The sequence below is a fragment of the Diospyros lotus genome, chromosome 1 (genome assembly GCF_014633365.1).
Source record: "Diospyros lotus cultivar Yz01 chromosome 1, ASM1463336v1, whole genome shotgun sequence".
Classification (NCBI taxonomy): domain Eukaryota; kingdom Viridiplantae; phylum Streptophyta; class Magnoliopsida; order Ericales; family Ebenaceae; genus Diospyros; species Diospyros lotus.
The window spans coordinates 51,297,440-51,314,353 of NC_068338.1; the positions used below are offsets into that span (position 1 = coordinate 51,297,440).

General features: G+C 37.5%; 2 protein-coding genes across 3 annotated transcripts; one reads left to right on the forward strand and one right to left on the reverse strand.

Annotated features, from left to right (window-relative positions):
- Positions 1-308: 308 nt before the first annotated feature.
- LOC127799397 (calcium-dependent protein kinase 26) lies at positions 309-5,363 on the forward strand. Its single transcript, XM_052333402.1, has 6 exons — positions 309-530; positions 1,186-1,237; positions 1,415-2,106; positions 2,200-2,496; positions 4,199-4,612; positions 4,688-5,363. Exons 3-6 carry the CDS (start codon positions 1,518-1,520, stop codon positions 4,957-4,959), a joined length of 1,572 nt encoding a protein of 523 aa, XP_052189362.1. The 5' UTR covers positions 309-530; positions 1,186-1,237; positions 1,415-1,517; the 3' UTR covers positions 4,960-5,363.
- Positions 5,364-5,994: 631 nt separating this feature from the next.
- Positions 5,995-16,103, reverse strand: LOC127799386 (ABC transporter B family member 28). Of its 2 annotated transcripts, none has more exons than XM_052333389.1 (17): positions 15,607-16,103; positions 14,764-14,951; positions 13,479-13,502; positions 11,896-11,997; positions 11,599-11,689; positions 10,108-10,208; positions 9,875-9,925; positions 9,647-9,775; positions 9,329-9,391; positions 8,963-9,242; positions 8,513-8,661; positions 8,328-8,417; positions 7,593-7,727; positions 7,459-7,515; positions 7,304-7,360; positions 6,674-6,965; positions 5,995-6,574 (listed from the first exon to the last, which is right to left on the reverse strand). In XM_052333389.1, the coding sequence occupies exons 1-16, from the start codon at positions 16,007-16,009 to the stop codon at positions 6,729-6,731; spliced, it is 2,157 nt and encodes a 718-aa protein (XP_052189349.1). In that variant the 5' UTR covers positions 16,010-16,103; the 3' UTR covers positions 5,995-6,574; positions 6,674-6,728. The 2 variants fall into 2 exon arrangements, with proteins under 2 accessions (XP_052189349.1, XP_052189342.1); XM_052333382.1 differs by having other exon boundaries at positions 6,679-6,965; positions 15,607-16,101.
- Between the last annotated feature and the right edge of the window lie 811 nt (positions 16,104-16,914).

Here is a 16,914-nt window from a genome sequence, read left to right on the forward strand (position 1 = left end):
TCTCTTTCACCAAGGCAATTTATATCATACACTCCCTTAGTTCAAACGCAACATTGAGACCACAGATGGTTAATGTTACATATATAACTTGAATATTAATAATTAATACATGGGTATGGGTACCCTGACACTGGTAGGATGACATTGACAGCGATGATTATATTGTAAGCCATGTGAATAAATAAATAACGTTTAGATTAGACCACATATGTTGTGCAGAGTTAAAGAGTTAGTCAGTATTTACAAAACAGGATTTAAGTCGGGGGGTCGCGTCCGGTGGAACCTTAATTTCAAAAAGTTGAAAACAACAGCATAGCCAGAGGAAACACAGTAATAAACAAAGCACAACTCCAAGGAACACAGCACACAAAGTGGGGTTGCTGCTGCTGGCCTAGCAAGCGAGGCCGAAGAGGGAGACACCATGAGAGCCCACAAGTAATAGGTCTCTCGTGGGGCTCTCAAATCCCACTGCCCCAACGGAATTTCTCCCCCCAAGCCCCTCTCTGTCTCTCTCTCGCTCGTCTCTCCAGGTTAGTCCTCTTGTCTCTTTCCGTCCCTACCTCCAGTTTACGAGTTTGGCCTTATGAGATTTGAAGATGTTTACTTCCCTGTGTGTTTGCTTGCAAATCTTTCGATCTGGGTTTCCTGTTTTTGAGGTCGAATTTTGATGGGTTTGTGTGTTCAAATCTGCTGTTGTTCCTGAATTTTCGGGTCTCTCAATCGCGGGCGCCAGAGTCTTGCCTTACTTGGGGGGGATTTCGGTTTAGATCTTGCCTATATGAGCTGATTAGGGTTTTAAAGTGGGGGTGTCTCTAATGGATCCGGTTCACTGGGGATGAAATTTCCTGGTATTTTTCCAAAGTAAAACCCTCTAAATTTGGAGGGTTTTTTTTTTTGTTCAAAATGAATTTGGATTGTCTTCCCAGTTTGAATTCTCAAATGTAGTTGCTTTCTGATATCAAGTTAAAAGGTAGCATGTCAGAGAGTATACCCCGAGCACTTCTGTTTCTTGCAAATTTTTGCTTTTTCCTGATTATATCTCCTTTTAGTATTCTTGTAATTTTTGCTTTTTACTGGTTACATCTTTTTTTAGTATTTTTTGTAATTTTTTGCCTTTTTCTTTTTTTCCTGATTACATATCTTTCTAGCACAAGATTATCAAACCTTAGTATTTGTTTTTGTCAGGTCCATAGTGATATGATTTGGAGGCTAGATCTTGATCTTTTGTTCTTTTGAGGTAAATAACAATTCAGATATTCCTTGTGCCTCAGGCTAACCATCATTATCAAACTTCACCTGCTATCTATTGGAAGCTTCTTTTGGTGTTTTGGCCTCAATTCTGGCTTTGTTGTGTGTGTACCAAAAAATTCTAAAATTTTTGAACTAAAAATTTAGGATTTCTGCTTTGCACCAGAGGGAATTCATCAGAGCCACTTGTTATTCAAGGCAAGACAAGAGGACCATTAACTGAGATCTTGATCGGCACTTTCATAGCATTGGTGTTCTTGGACTTTCTTATGGCTGTTGCCAAGAGCAACAGCAATAAAGAGTCGTTGTTTGAATCGCGCAATTGTTTCAAAGTTGCAACCCTTTACAAAACGATTTTGGAGACAAACCAGACCTCAAATCTGAAAGATCGGTACGCGCTTGGGGAGCAGCTGGGATGGGGACAATTTGGCATTATCAGGGCATGCTCAGATAAGTTGACTGGTGAGGTGCTGGCATGCAAGTCAATTGCAAAAGATAGATTGGTTACCCTAGATGACGTGCGGAGCATCAAGCTTGAGATTGAAATAATGACTAGGCTATCCGGACACCCAAATGTTGTAGATCTCAAAGCTGTTTACGAGGAGGAAGATTATGTTCATCTGGTGATGGAGCTTTGTGCTGGGGGGGAGCTTTTCCATCAGCTGGAGAAGCATGGAAGATTTTCCGAGTCTGAGGCCCGGGTTCTATTCAGGCAGCTGATGCAAGTAGTTACGTATTGTCATGAAAAGGGTGTTGTTCATAGAGATTTAAAGCCAGAGAACATCCTTTTAACCATAAAAGCTTCTTCTTCACCAATTAAATTGGCCGATTTTGGTCTTGCAACTTACATCAGGCCAGGTAAAGTCCAACATTTCTTCTATTTACCTTGCCCATTTCCTTGCAAAGCATAAATGATTCTAATCTTGAAGCATTTCAAATTTGCTCAAACAGGTCAGAGCCTGCATGGGACCGTTGGTAGTCCATTTTATATAGCACCTGAGGTATTATCGGGGAGCTATAACCAGGAGGCTGATGTCTGGAGTTCAGGGGTTATTCTTTACATTCTTCTTAGTGGGATGCCACCATTTTGGGGGAAGACTAAATCACGAATATTTGATGCTGTTAGGACAGCTGATCTGCGTTTTCCATCTGATCCATGGGATCATATATCTGATTCTGCTAAGGAATTGATTAGGGGAATGCTCTGCACAGATCCTTCTAAAAGGCTCACAGCTCAGCAGGTTCTAGGTAAATCGGTTGCAAACCTTCATTTTGCCTGCATACTTGATTGTGCAATTCTTAGATCCAGATGTCCCTATTCACCTTCTGCTTGAGTTATTCTTTAGTAGCATGATGAAAGCATATGGAAGTAGTTTTACTGTTTTAGTACTCTTCTTTTAAAAATGTTAGAATTGTTTAGAAGCATCAAAAGAACCACCTAGTAAAAAAAAAAAAATGCAATCTTGTGGAAAAAATTTAAAGAAAAAATTAAATTTGTATCCAAACATGATGAGACCATATAGAAGTAGTCCTTATTCACCTTCTGCTTGAGTTATTCTTTAGTAGCATGATGAGAGCATATAGAAGTAGTTTTAATATTTTAGTATTCTCCTTTTAGAAATGGTAGAATTATTTAGAAGAATCAAAAGAACCATCTAGTAAAAAGGAAATGCAATCTTGTGGACAAAATTTAAAGAAAAAATGAAATTTGTCTAGGTAGGAAACATATCAGATGACACTGTCTTTGTATCTAAACAATCATCTCAGAATGATATTATTTTGCTTGAGTCAGTTCATAATTACTATCTTTACTCCTCTTTTTTTGTTTTTGTGTAAGCATATTAATGAAGTCATGGATGATTTGTGCATTCAGTGGATAAGGAAATGTGCACTATATATTGTATATGGTCTTAAAAATGTCACCAACTTATGGTTTAACAAGCACAAGTATAGTGGCTGTATATGTAGCATATAAAATGATATATTGAAAAGTGAGAAAAATTGCTGTCCCCTTTAAAACTATGGCGGCAAATAAGTCAAGTCAGCTTGTTAACTAGCTCAGCTAGTTGGGTTCATGAACCCAATGAGGTGAACACAAGCTTGGCTTATTTAATAAATGAGTCGAGCCCAATTTATTATGTGTTCTACTTGTTTGGTTCATAAGTCAACTCAATTGAATTACATATTATTATATTTAATAGAAAAATACATGAAAAGAATATTCAATCTTAAAATTTTTAAATATTATAAAATACTTTTTTGTGATTAGAAATTTTTTTTCCTAGTGAATATTATATAATAAATTTTTAATTTGCACATAGTATAATTGATTATGGTAAATTTGTTAATTCAAAATTATATATTTGATTCATGCATTTTCTTTACCAAGTGATCAATTTTTGATGTGTCGAAGTAAATTTTCTTTTTTTTTTTTTTTGGGTGTGGTGGGCGGGTGAGGGGTGGGGGTTCCTATTTAAGCTAAATTGAGTTACATAGTCAAGTTAATGAACCAAACTCACGACCTGTTTGGTTCAAGTTGGTTCATATTGTATCATTTGGATATCATTCAAGCCTATTGAGTTGAGTTGAATTGGACAATTCGTGAGCTTCATTCAAGTCAAGCTCTAATTAGAAAATTTGGTTTACATCGAACTTGAAAAGAGCTACGAACCAAGCAAATTTTAATCGAGTGACTGGAGCTGAGGTTCTGCTTGATTCATTTCCAGTCCTACCAATATGTCTATGAGATTGAAATATCATGTGTTCACATCTAGTGTCTAGGCCACAATCCTTTCATTGTAGCCCATCTATCTGTTTTCTTTAAATGTAACACACAAAATTGGTCTCTTTATTTGGCTCATGCTTGAGTGATCCCTTTTTCTGTATTTTGGTGGTCCACTTGATCTGTCCGCTTCTGGAAAATCGCATGATAATATCGCTGCTCTTGTAGATCATGCCTGGATCAGTCATCCTGCACCACACTCTGAAGATTTCTATCAATGTCAAAAGCAAATTTGTGGTAAATTGGATATGGCAAGAAGCTCCTTCTCTAGCTCGTTTATGAGTAGGAGTCAGGACATCAGTTTCAGCAATGGATCGCCCATTATTTGTGATGCCCAGTCACCTGTTTTGACTTGCAGATCATCATTTTCTTCTTTTCTTGTTGAACCATCAACACCTTGCCTTGCGTCCAGTGGGTTTTCCTTCCATAGTTGTGATGGATCAGACACCCTGGAATTCTGTACTCCTATTTCCTCGGTGCCTAGTTTTGCATTCTTCAGCCCGGTTTCCATGGGCGAGCAAGGGACTCATGCATCACTGGATTTTGCAGCCAACTTACCAAGAGTGGATTCAGTTCATCGAGGTAAATGTAGTTTTGTATCTTTCAACTTTGCCTGCTAAACAAAAGCAACTGACATTATTGGGCCCTCTTATACAGAGGCAAGCTTGGAGAAGCTACTTGCCTTGCCAGATTCTTCTCTATGCTTTGGGCACGGACCAAGATGCATGGAGCACAAGGTTGTGGACGCTAAAAGGGCAGAAGGAACGGGTGGATCTAGAATGTCCGCGAAACACAGCAAGAGGAATCACACAATTGGTCTAGGTGAATTCGATCAGCTCGATGTCATGGTGACTGAATCTGTCATCCGCTGGGCATCATGCACGCATCTTCCCACCGCCACATCCCTTAGGTCGTCTCTTGTCTGCTGAAACTGTGGACTGCCTGACTGAGTGTTGGATCAGTTGACAAGATCTATCGAAGCAGCAAGACTCATGTAGTAATTACCTCACTTTGAATTTTTCTGAGTTTGTTTGTCACGGTTTGTGGGTACTCTTTCGCTCTCGTCACTGAACCCAGGTGCTTTCCGCCAGTTCCAGTTCCAGTTCCAGTTCCAGTTCCTCAAAAGCTCTGTTTCTGGAGTGTGATGTTTACCTGGTTTCAAGGGTTGCTGTAACTGCTTACTCTTATTAGGGCAGCTGTTTGCATCAGCTATAGAGAAGCAAAAAAAGTTGTTTTTGTTGGTCTTTCTGTGTAAAAAAATTGGTGAAATAGACCCGCTTGTACCAGGTTTGGCTTCTTCTAATGTTAGGTCATTGTGTCTCTCTTTTGTTTCTGTTGCCGGTGTGTCTATTTGTTATGCCGAAGTCAAATAGAATCCTCTCATTAGCTATGTAGTCTGGTCAAGGAGGAAGCATTTTATACCTCGTAGGCACCAAATCACCCCATCCCAACTCAATTACATGACAGTAGTAACAGGTAGCAGCATGTGATTGAGTTGTCGCATAATAATATGGCATCTCCGAAACAAAAAAGAACTTTTATGTTTAAATAAAAAAAAATTAAACTATCTGACATATGGGAATGGAATGCATATACAAGTGCTTTTCATTCCAATGACTTGAATTTATTAAATTCACTAATAAATTTAAAAATTTATTGTAATGGTAATTTTTGAATGATAAGAGTGTCATACAGAGGCACACTTGCCTAGCCAAGCCCATATGGTGACAACAGGACCCATTTGGTTCGAATTTCCCAAATTGGAATAACGGCTAGTGGCGGTGCCAGAATCCACTATTTTGATCTTCTAGACACAAAAAATAAAATAACGTAAAATAAAGAAAACAAAGGTTTAAACATTTGTGTCTAAATTCTAGTCAACGTTGTTTACGTGGTTGAATGGAAACCTAGTACGGTTGCAACGGACCGAGGGCAGGACCCAAATCACGATCCTATGGATGATATGATGTAATCTAAGCAAACCTTATATATATAGAATTTTTTTGTCATAAAATAGCATTACAATGATAAATATGTCTTGCGGGGTGTATAATTACGAAGGGAACATTTTTCAGTTTTCAGTGTCAAAGTCTCAAAGATAGAAAGGAGGAAAAGAGTTGCTCAACTAGAAGCCGATCCAGGAAGAAGCAAGCTTGTCTAACGTTGTCCTGATTGGTGGCCGAGAAAGAAAGTCATCATCGAACATTCTTTCTACTTTCCTCCCATCGTCTGGGCAGCCAAACAGGGTCCAAAACGTCAACCTTTCGCCCAATTCAACTGAAAATTTTTTCCACGCGCTCCCACTTGTGCTACCAAAGTGGGCACCAAATTATTACCTGCAAGCAAGCCAGGGTCAAACGGACAAATTCATTTCCCTTATCTAACAACATTTTGCCAATAAAAGGAGAAAAAACGAAACAAAAGGAGAAAGGGGAAATCTTGTTACCAATAAACTGTCTGTCTATCTGTCTGTTTTCAACTCATCATCTCATCCAACAACATTTTGTGATCTCTGCTTTCAAGCTTGTAGACAAAATTGAATGTCTGTATGAAGGGGAAGGGATTGAAATTTGAAATGAATATTGGAATCGCAGCGCCGAAACTTGTCATAGAAAACCAATAAAAGAGGTTAAGATTTGGCACCTTACCCGTGTCACTTAGCGATTTGTATTTGTTAACAATGAGGGAAGCATCGTGGTCACTCAAACGCCAGCCTCTGTGTGGCAACCAGAGAAGCATATTGACCTTTCCTGCCTAATAACTCAAGGTGAGTCCCCAGCTCTGCAATCCTTCCTTCCGAACAAAGAGCGATTTGATGTGCATTCTGAACTGTGCTTAATCGGTGGGCAATGACTAATGTTGTTCTTCCCTTCATCAAGCGGTTTAGAGCATTCTGAACTAGACGCTCACTGACGGCATCCAATGCACTTGTAGCCTGCAGAAAACATAGATTGAAGCAAGAGGCAGCCGTGGTCAGTGAATCATTAGGCTCACAGCTTCTAGTGATAAGAATTACAATACCGAAACAGAAGAATTAGTTATATCTAATGAAACATCTTTTGAATTTGTAAAGCTGGAGCACAATTGGGTCCTTAGTCTCACGGCCTGAACAAGAGTTTTTTCTCCAAGAGTTAGGTAGGTAGGACCCATTACATTTCAAGTGCCATTAGTTCCATCTGGCCAATTCAGAGTTTCAGACTGCCATGGAATTATCATCTAAATGCAGGCATAGACAGAACAGGAGAATGCAAAGAGAAGGAACCAAAAGTATACCTCATCAAGTATTAGAATTGGTGCATTCTTGAGCAAAGCCCTTGCAATGGCAATTCTCTGCAAAATTGTGATTGGAATGCAATAACAGTCTCTTTCCACAGATAGTGGATGGAACTCAGTAATAGTTTCATACATCTCATTTGTTAGCATTATACCTGCCTTTGTCCTCCACTCAGTAGACCTCCGCGCTCACCGACAAGTGTGTCATAACCCTGTTCGCTAGGCAGAGCGTGAGCAAGCACAAAAGCTAGAATAAGGAAACACGTGGAACTTTTCAGATATGACAAACCTGTGGGAGGGAAATTATGAAATCATGAGCATTTGCAGCTTTTGCTGCCTTTATCACGTCATCCTTTGATACGGAGTCATCTGGGAGCCCATACGCGATGTTTTCTCCAACAGACACCGAGAAGAGAACAGGTTCCTGCAAAAATTCATTCATTTACCTCTGAATAAAGCACATTGTTTAAACAAGTAAATGTAGTTTCACCGGAAGTGTAGGGGATGTAGGTTGGTTCACGTAGTAGGTCCGGTTAAAAACTCCTATTTAGATCGAAACCAACACTTACCACCTCAATACACGGGGATGTAGGTTGGTTCACGTAGTAGTTCCGGTTAAAAACTCCTATTTAGATCGAAACCAACACTTACCACCTCAATACACCCAATTTGCCCATATTTCTATTATAAATTTGGGTCTGTGTTAGAAGAATGCTATAATCAACACGCTTCTAATAGCTCTGGTTGTTATCAGATATACATCTGAGTGTGCTATCCCAATGAGCATGTGGACATAAAGGTCGACTTAATAGCTTGGGTTTGTTTCAAAAGAACCCCACAGAGTGAAAATACTACCGAACTGGTGAATCGGTAACATGGTTTTAAGGTGGAATATAACAATGCCAAGGAACCAGACTAATAATGGCTATACCATAGCTCAGTGACAGTGAGTACATACAGTACATGTCCTCAGTATGTGTAGCACTTAGAATTAGTTCAAAAGGCTGAATGTCCAGAAATATGCCTGATTCACCATGGAGACAGCCCGTGCCCATTCACTCTTGTCAAATGTTCGCACATCCTCTCCTGCAACTGTAATGTGACCTCTGGTTGGCTGCAAGCCGTACATTGATACATGTCATCCTTTAGCAACCCAGAACGGAGATAGTGAGGATATCAACAATCATAACACAATATAAGAGAAGAAACCTCATAGAAGCGTGCCAATAGCTGTACTATCGTACTTTTCCCTGAACCACTAGACCCCACCAGAGCAGTAATAGTTCCACATTTTAATGTTAAATTAAGACCATTCAAGACCTCAACATCGGGTCTCAAAGGATAAGAAAAGTGCACATCTGTGGAAAAGAATATTTTCATCAGTTGGCAGTGGAACAAGTGCCGTGAATTGTCTTGTCCTATATGATTTTCTTCCACAAAAATTGGATTAGAGGAATCTTGACCTTTGCAAGTGAAAGAGGAAAAGCAAAACTGTGAAGGAAATTCCCAAGGGTAGGCATTTTTTTTTTTTTTTTTTCTTTCATACTAACAACTTAATGTTAAAACCAATTAAAAAATCAAAATGGTCTTTCTTAGAAAGTTATGTAATCACACATGCATAACACTCTGGCAGAGAACAAAGATGTGAACTGAATCTACCTTCAAGACAGACATCACCAGACCATGCTAGGCTTCCCACCTTGTTATTTGATTTCAAAGCTGACATGTAATGCATATTAAGGGATTGATTATTCTTATCAGGACCATATAGAGAAAACAATTCAAAATACTTGTCATGAAGTTTTTGATGCTTGATATCTCTTTCAAGACCATACGCCAAGGCTTGATCAATTTCAGCCCCAGCAAAAACAGAGTTTATCCTCTCTGTGGCAGCAAAAGCTCCTCGGAGATCTCCAAGTGTGTTAACCAGCCCTTGGACCTAGAAAATGTTTCATGTTATTGCATCAAATATGGTAAAGAATAGAAAGCAATAAGCATGTGAAGCAGAATAAAGTGGACACTTACGGCAAAAGTTAATGTGAATGTGTATCCAATAAAAGAAACTACTGTGCCTGCAGATAGTTCACCCTGCAGTATGCATAAACCATTATGCAAACTTCTTTGATAAGGATTTAAAAAATAATTGATGCAACAACAAGATAGAGGGAAAAAATGTGCAACAACAAGGTAGAGGGAAAAAACGTGCATTCTCCAACCATAAACAAGACATTTGCTAGAAGATGAACAAACATGAAAAGAGTTGCAATACTTTTTGTTTTTAGGGACATAAAATAAACTTTCTGAAAGGGTATAGAAAACATAATACCAGATCAAAGTGCTTACCGCCTTTACTTTGCTGCCCCCAAGACAATACAAGGCCATTAAAGAAATATAAACTGCAATTCTAGTCAGAGATTCATTCAAGGATTTGAAAGTCCCTAGCTTAATGCCACTAGTCCGATAAGCAACAACCTGCCAAAATCAAGAATTGCAGATTCCAAGTAAATAGACAAGACAATGATTACCTGCATGTAGAAAAATGCTCTAAGGACAATGAAAAAAAAAATTCACCTGGCTGGCAAATATTGACATTTGTCGTTTTTCTCCACTAAAGGATCTTACCTGCAGTTCAGATCAAACTAATTTTACAATCCAATGTACATCTGAACATTAATCAAGCTTTCCACCCAAAAATAGATCCTTCAGTGTAGTATGGAGAATGCTCATAGCATCTGATGAAGAGATCACTGCAGGAATTTAACAAGTGCACACACACACACACAAAAACTGTGCTAGAAACTTACAGTACGGATGGCAGAAAAAGTTTCATTTACACAATCTGCTATAGAAGCTTGGGCCATACCATGAGCTTTAAAAATAGGCACTGTTGATCGCTTGTATACAGCTGAAAATTCACAAAACGCAGCAGTAGCAAGACAATGTGAACCACATAACCACTAAGAGATTTCCATATCTAGAATCTGAAAACAGTAGATAACAATTTTGTTTTGTATAGCAAGTAGCAACAAGGTGCATCTAACATAAGCTTCATCAATTATGGAGTGTCCATAGAAATGTCATGAAATACAAAAAAATAGAAACAATTGGGAAAATAATAAAGCAAAACAATTTCCTATTAGGTTCTACATTATCACTCTGGATAAGACAGTTTTACACCAAGTGTATTTTGTTCCTTAGACATAATAAATATGTTGCAATAAGAAAAATGAGCAGGACCCTGCAGCATGGAGTGATTTCATGTGCAAGCTTTGTTAAGAAACTCCTGTTTCGAAAGCAGATAAAATATATGCTAAGCCATTTGCCAAGATGCAGCATGCCTATACAAACACCTAGATGAATAAAGATAAGGATAAATCTGGTAAGCATCTAACACTTAAAAGTGACATAAAAATTTGGCAGCCTACAGTAATAGATTACTGGTGTGGGACAATGGGACAAGGGCAATAAACATTCAATTTTCTGCTTTTTTTCTATATTTTGATAAGGTTGAATTGTTAGTTCTTTCCATGGTCAGGGACTGGTGAGTTCTTGGAGGTTGCCAGGGTTGTAAATGGAACGGAGGTTAGCAGCATGATTGAGACAACAGATCATATGTATTTTATCCCCTCAGTGGTGGGCATATTGGTTATTTACACAAAGAAAAAAGTACATGATGCATTGGCCTTGTAACATAACAATAAAGGTTTTTATCTGATTCTATCGCATGGCAGAACTGCATCTAATTGATGATATCTTCATAACTTTCCATTCTCCAACTAGCACCTGCCTGCTCTTAAGGATGGCAGGGAAGAAGCTACTTGACCTCAGTGCTGCTATTAATGTGATCCGTGTAGTCCTTGTAAGCTATAGCCACTATGTGGTTAAAAGGCAGGGCTAAGACCCACATCAGATTTTCAGGAGTAAGTGGTTTCAATTGAAAACATAATAAATGATAATTAAAATATAAAAATTGACCAACATCACACTGATTTACAATAAATTTAATGACATGACTCAAGCCAGACATTTGCCTCTACATAAAAAAGGTAGCATATTTCTACTCCCTGTGTAACTTTGCTTAGAATTCATAAGTCTACTGTATTTGTAAACCACTCCATGGATATCAATTACAAACTTATTAAAAGTGACTAGTATATATATACATATATATATTCCTATAAATTCTAGAATACGGATAGAATAGAAGTACAGACTTGTATTGCATATTTATGAATAAAAAAACTGTATCAAACTCAAATAAAAGACACTTGTAGAATATCAAAAAAATCTCTTACCAACTAAAACAGATACTGTAAGCATAAGTAGCCCAAGAAGTGGCGCGAGTTGGGGGGATAGATTAAACAGGATGCATATTGTTCCAACAACCTACAAAGAAAAGAAAATCAAAATGCTATGGAAACCATCGAACAAATTTTTTGCAAAAGAACAGAAGACTCCTACCAAGTACAATCTCAAACACCAAAATTATTCAAAACAACATCAGGAAACTAGAGCAACTTCTTCCGTAAAATTGCACAGGCTTAACTGAGTCCAATATAAAGCTCACTTTCGCTTAGTGTAGAGTAGCTTGCCTCTGAAAGTGCCCTGAATCCACGATCCCTTGATATGTTTTCACTCACGATGTCTTTAAGAGAACCCAAATCAGATGTTATGAGTGCAGTAAGTTCACCAACCTATCAAGAGGAAAACAGAAGTTATCAGGTCTAACATAAGAATATTTTTTCTTAAGTGGAATATATGAATTGGGGCAAGAGAGAGATTGAGCATGCAACATTAGATCACAGGTAAATGTCATATGGTTGAAGGAAAAGATCCTTATAAGCATGCCAAGGTAAATAGAAGGGGCAACTCATGGACCAAGTGACGATTTTTGAAGGAAAAATTTACTTAAGGTAAAACCCAAATAAAGGTTTTGAGTTTCACATGGACATTGAGTTGTAGCACCGTCCAAGGACTACTTCTATCACATTATCATCCTTGGCGGATGACTAAGCATTCACAGAAAAATTTAAACTGGAAGTACACAAAGCTTGTCATCTAAAATATCCAAGACTATGAATAGTTTACAACTTTAACTGACTTCCAAGGGACCAGGCTTCAGGTTTAGGAAATTTTCCATGCACATCAAACTTAATGCAAATTCCAGGCATAACAAGGTAATATAAAAAGCTGACAACGAAGGTCAGGAACCAGACGTTAAGGCTATAATACTCTAATACAAAATTAATCATTCATGGATACAATCAAGATGATTGGGACCCACAAGATATTTTGATTTTGTTGAGAATTTTAATCGATCATATGGTAGAATTCAAGAGGTATTAGATTACCCTTGCAGGTAGGCCTTGTTTTAGAGTTGGTGTTTTAAGAGTTTTATCAAGCCTGCAAACATTACTTATTTATTTCTGCAATATGAAATTATGAATTTGAAGACGAAAAAAAGTTAGATATTAGGAACTTGGAGAGTTTTGCTCTCTCCTCTCTCTTCTCCCCTAGTTTTCTTACTATTTTTATCATTATTCTCTTCTCCAGCTGGATCACCATTTCTTCTCTGTGCTTCTTTCTTCTCTCCTTATGCTCTCTATCTTTTCTGCCATTGCTATTGCCTCCTTTCTGCTACTTCTCTGCAAGTCTCTGAGATTTTATTCTCTGTTGTAACTCTTCTCTCTATCTCTTTCACTGTTCTTCTTTTACTCAGCTTCTGGTGTTCCTTTCTCTTCTTATTCTCTTTCCTTTTTGTTCCAAACCTTCCAGTTCTTTCCTCTTCTCTGTAACTTCTTCCCTTTTCTGAATACGCTTCCCCTCTCTGCTTTCCACATGTGTCTGCATCTGTTATGTTGCTGCACCCTATTCTCTTACTACTACTGCTGTTTCTTGTCTTTTATCCTAAGGCTGTGATTTTTCAAGTTACACCACTCATGTTGAGCACTAGACACTGGTGTTCCTTTCTCTTCTTATTTTTTAGTAAGAGCCATCGACTTTGATCAGCTTATCTACACAAATTGCACTTCATTATACAATTTCTGGTATTGAAAAGTAAATTTTCATAAGCTAATCCACATAAATACCTTTATATGTACTTTCTTTTTATTAAGTAATACACACTAGATTCCAACTTCTGACCCAGCACAATAATAGGAATCTGGATGCTTACCTTGTATTTGTCAAAAAACTCCACCTGCAAATATAGGCAAAATAACATATCAAATATTTAAAAAAAAACATGTTCAATGAGTATAACATAACAAAAATTAAGACCAAAAAGATTAATATCAGCTAGATAGATTAAAAATTCCATGAAAAGATTAGTTCAAATATCTCAAACCACTTGTTTAAAAAAATTAGAAGAATATTAAGGATGTTACTTTTATAGAATTATAATCAAATAGCTATAACCCCAGTTCTATTGTAGAGCACGAAATGTTGTGCAGTTATGTACTGGCAAGAATATACTATGAGGGTAACTAAGATAAAATACTACAGTGGACAATGGACATGCAGCCATACAGCAAACAAGTAGAAAATGGATCCACAATAAAGTTGGAGTGACACCTATTAAAGATAAAAGGCACAAAACACGACTAAGATGATTTAGACATGTAATAAGAGGATGAGTAGATAGAAAGAAAGAAGTTTAAAACAGAAGAGGCCAAAAAAACAAAGAAAACTTGGTGGAAACTCTTAGGTATGACATGGGACACAATAGACCTTACAGAAAATATAGTCATGGATAAAGATGATTAACAATCTAGAATCCATGTGGCCAACCCCACCTAGTGGGATTATGGCTCAGTATTGTTATTTAGTTAATAAAATTCCATGAAGCAAAATAATGAGGTAGTAGTTCATAACAAGAATGTAACAACTTGATGAGTGCTTTCAGAAACTTCCTGTCCTCAATGGAAATTACAATATTTAGCAGACACTTTTAGATAAAATAATAAATAATGTCCTTGACACTAACTAAAGCTCCAATTAGCAGCACTTAAACTAAAAACAGAAACAAAAGAAGCAGTAAATTTCTTCACGACCAGGAAACCCAACTATATATTCATGAAATATTAATCCTGCAGCTTCTCACAAAACCCAAAACCAGTCTCGTACTATCATATTAGGTTTATAGAAACACAACTATAGTACCAAGTCAATCACATATACCCATGGCAATTTGAAATGTGGTAGCTATCCAAATACTAGTGCAATGCAATTGTCTTAACTTTTTATCTTTATTCTTTTTTTCTTTTTTTTTTTGTTAGAATATGTGAGGACAAAAAGTATTTGGGCAGATTAATATTGTGCTGGTGTGATAAAACTCCTAATTAGCTTATCATGACTTTGCCCATAATAAGTGTTGGCTGAGACTAATAATCCTAAACATGAAAAAGAAAAATAGCAAGTGGATTATTAACAAAAAAAAAAAATGAAATAGTTGAAGGTACCTTTTGAATCAATACTCTTTGAAACATCTGAGCTCTTAGGTTCGACATAACCTTCTCCCATATAGTGTTCAAGTTTACAACAAAAATAATCGTGAAAACTGGCTCCAATACATATAGAACTCCAACCTTACCAAGAACATTCCACAGAGGCTCAGCTGTTGGCCCTATAAGCACTTCAAAAAATCTCCCTGGAAAACATCAACAATTAGCTGCTTATCATTTGTGTCATGGGTTTAATCAACTCTTAGCTAGTAAATTGTTTAATTTTAATGGATCTCTGATTCATGCTTTTCATTTAACTCTTTAAGAAACCAAATGGATGATGTGTTATAAACATATTGACTATCGTATCTATTACCAATCGTCTTAAAGATTCAAGAAAGAGAGATCTGAAATAAAACCTCAAAATGAAGCAGGGAAAAGCAAAATTAATTTAAGCTTAATAGCATGTCATGAAATCAATTTGATGTGCTGTGCTGGCTCCAGAAATTGAATCTGAAACCTTCTCTAAGTTGCAGAATGAAGAAAAAAATGTGTTAATCCCATGTCCCAACTGCTGAACTTCTGAACTTCCCAACAAAGTTCAGCATAGAGATTTGTCTCCAGTTTGAATGCGACGAATTCAGAGGAGAGACTTTTATCTGGAAATACAAGAAGCAGATTGCAACCTTAACATTCTATGGAAACTATTGTTCGACTATTATTTTGCTACTCATCGGGATCAAATAAACAGACAGAAAAACAAAAATTTCAGTATAAATGCAATTCGGTGTTCTCCGGATTCTGAGCAACCACAAGCATCATAAACAAATTGAATAGAACTTCCTCAGAATTTCTTCTTACCAGAGAAGAAGGGCATTGCGAGAGTGCAAGAAGTGCATCCTGCAAGAGTGACAACAGAAACAGCAAGTCTGAACTTATGCTGAAGCAGAAGACTGGAAAGGAGGCCCCAACTTATCGCTTTAGGCGGTGACTGTATGCTTTCGCCGTCGCTCCTCGAGACGTCCAGTTTCGGATAGTCATCGGCCACAATCGGATCGGACGGCGGGCCGGTTATGTAGGCGGAACTGCTCGAGTCCGAAGGTCGCCTGCGGCGAGGCCAATGTGGCCGGAAAACGGCGGAGGAGCAGCGGCCGAGGGCGGCGGACATGGAGGATTGGTATAATCGGTGCTTTGTGCGACGTTTCGGGACTGTGAGGGCAGGGAGGTTGAGAGAGAGCGCCAGAGGCCGAGTTGCAGAGGCCATATTGAATTGAATGTGAGAGAGAGAGAGAGAATGAAACGGAAGGAGCGCTGTTATTGCTCGCAAATATTCAACTAAATGGAAGCTGCTGTGACGTTTGTCCAAATGCGTTTGCTTGGATAACGTTTTGCTTTTGTTTTATATTTTCTTAAATAATAGCAACTGAAAAATATTGATGGTCCTATCTTGTATTAATATTTTATTATAAGATATTAATTTATCAAATTTGAGTATTTAAATAACACATTCAAATATAAAATCATCAATTTAGAATTGTGTTGTATCTTCTGTCACCGTTGACGTCTTCATTTCTTCGTCTTATGTTATTATTGATACTTTTATTCCTTTATTTTCTACTTTTCTCGATTGATGATGCATCTTTCGTCAATTTTCATCTTTCCCATCTTCGATAATGGTCTCTGCATTTGCTTCGTTAACAGCCACTGAAAGAATAAGCTTTGGTGAAAATAATAATAGGTTTGTGCATATAAGGGATAATTTGAGTATTGTGTAATTTAACTTGAAAAATATATACTTGTGTAATTAAAAATTCAAGTTTTGTACGTAATAAAAGCAGAACATATAAGAACAAAAATATGTATTTGACCGTTTATACATGCAGCCAAATTTTATTTAAAATAATAAAAAAAAAACCCCAAAACAGACCCAATATTTATTTTCAACCAACCAAACTGAAGAAACGTTGGAAAAAAAAAAGTTGCCAATTGATCTAATGAGTCATGCTATTTGTACAGAACATATATTATAGAAACATTCACAGAAGAATCAAAATGTTCATTTTGCCCCTGAAATTAATGACCCAAATGCCCAATAACATCTCTCTCTCCCTCTGTCTCTCTCTCACTCTCCCTCTCACACCGTCGGCCCCAGCGACAGCAGTGGCGAGG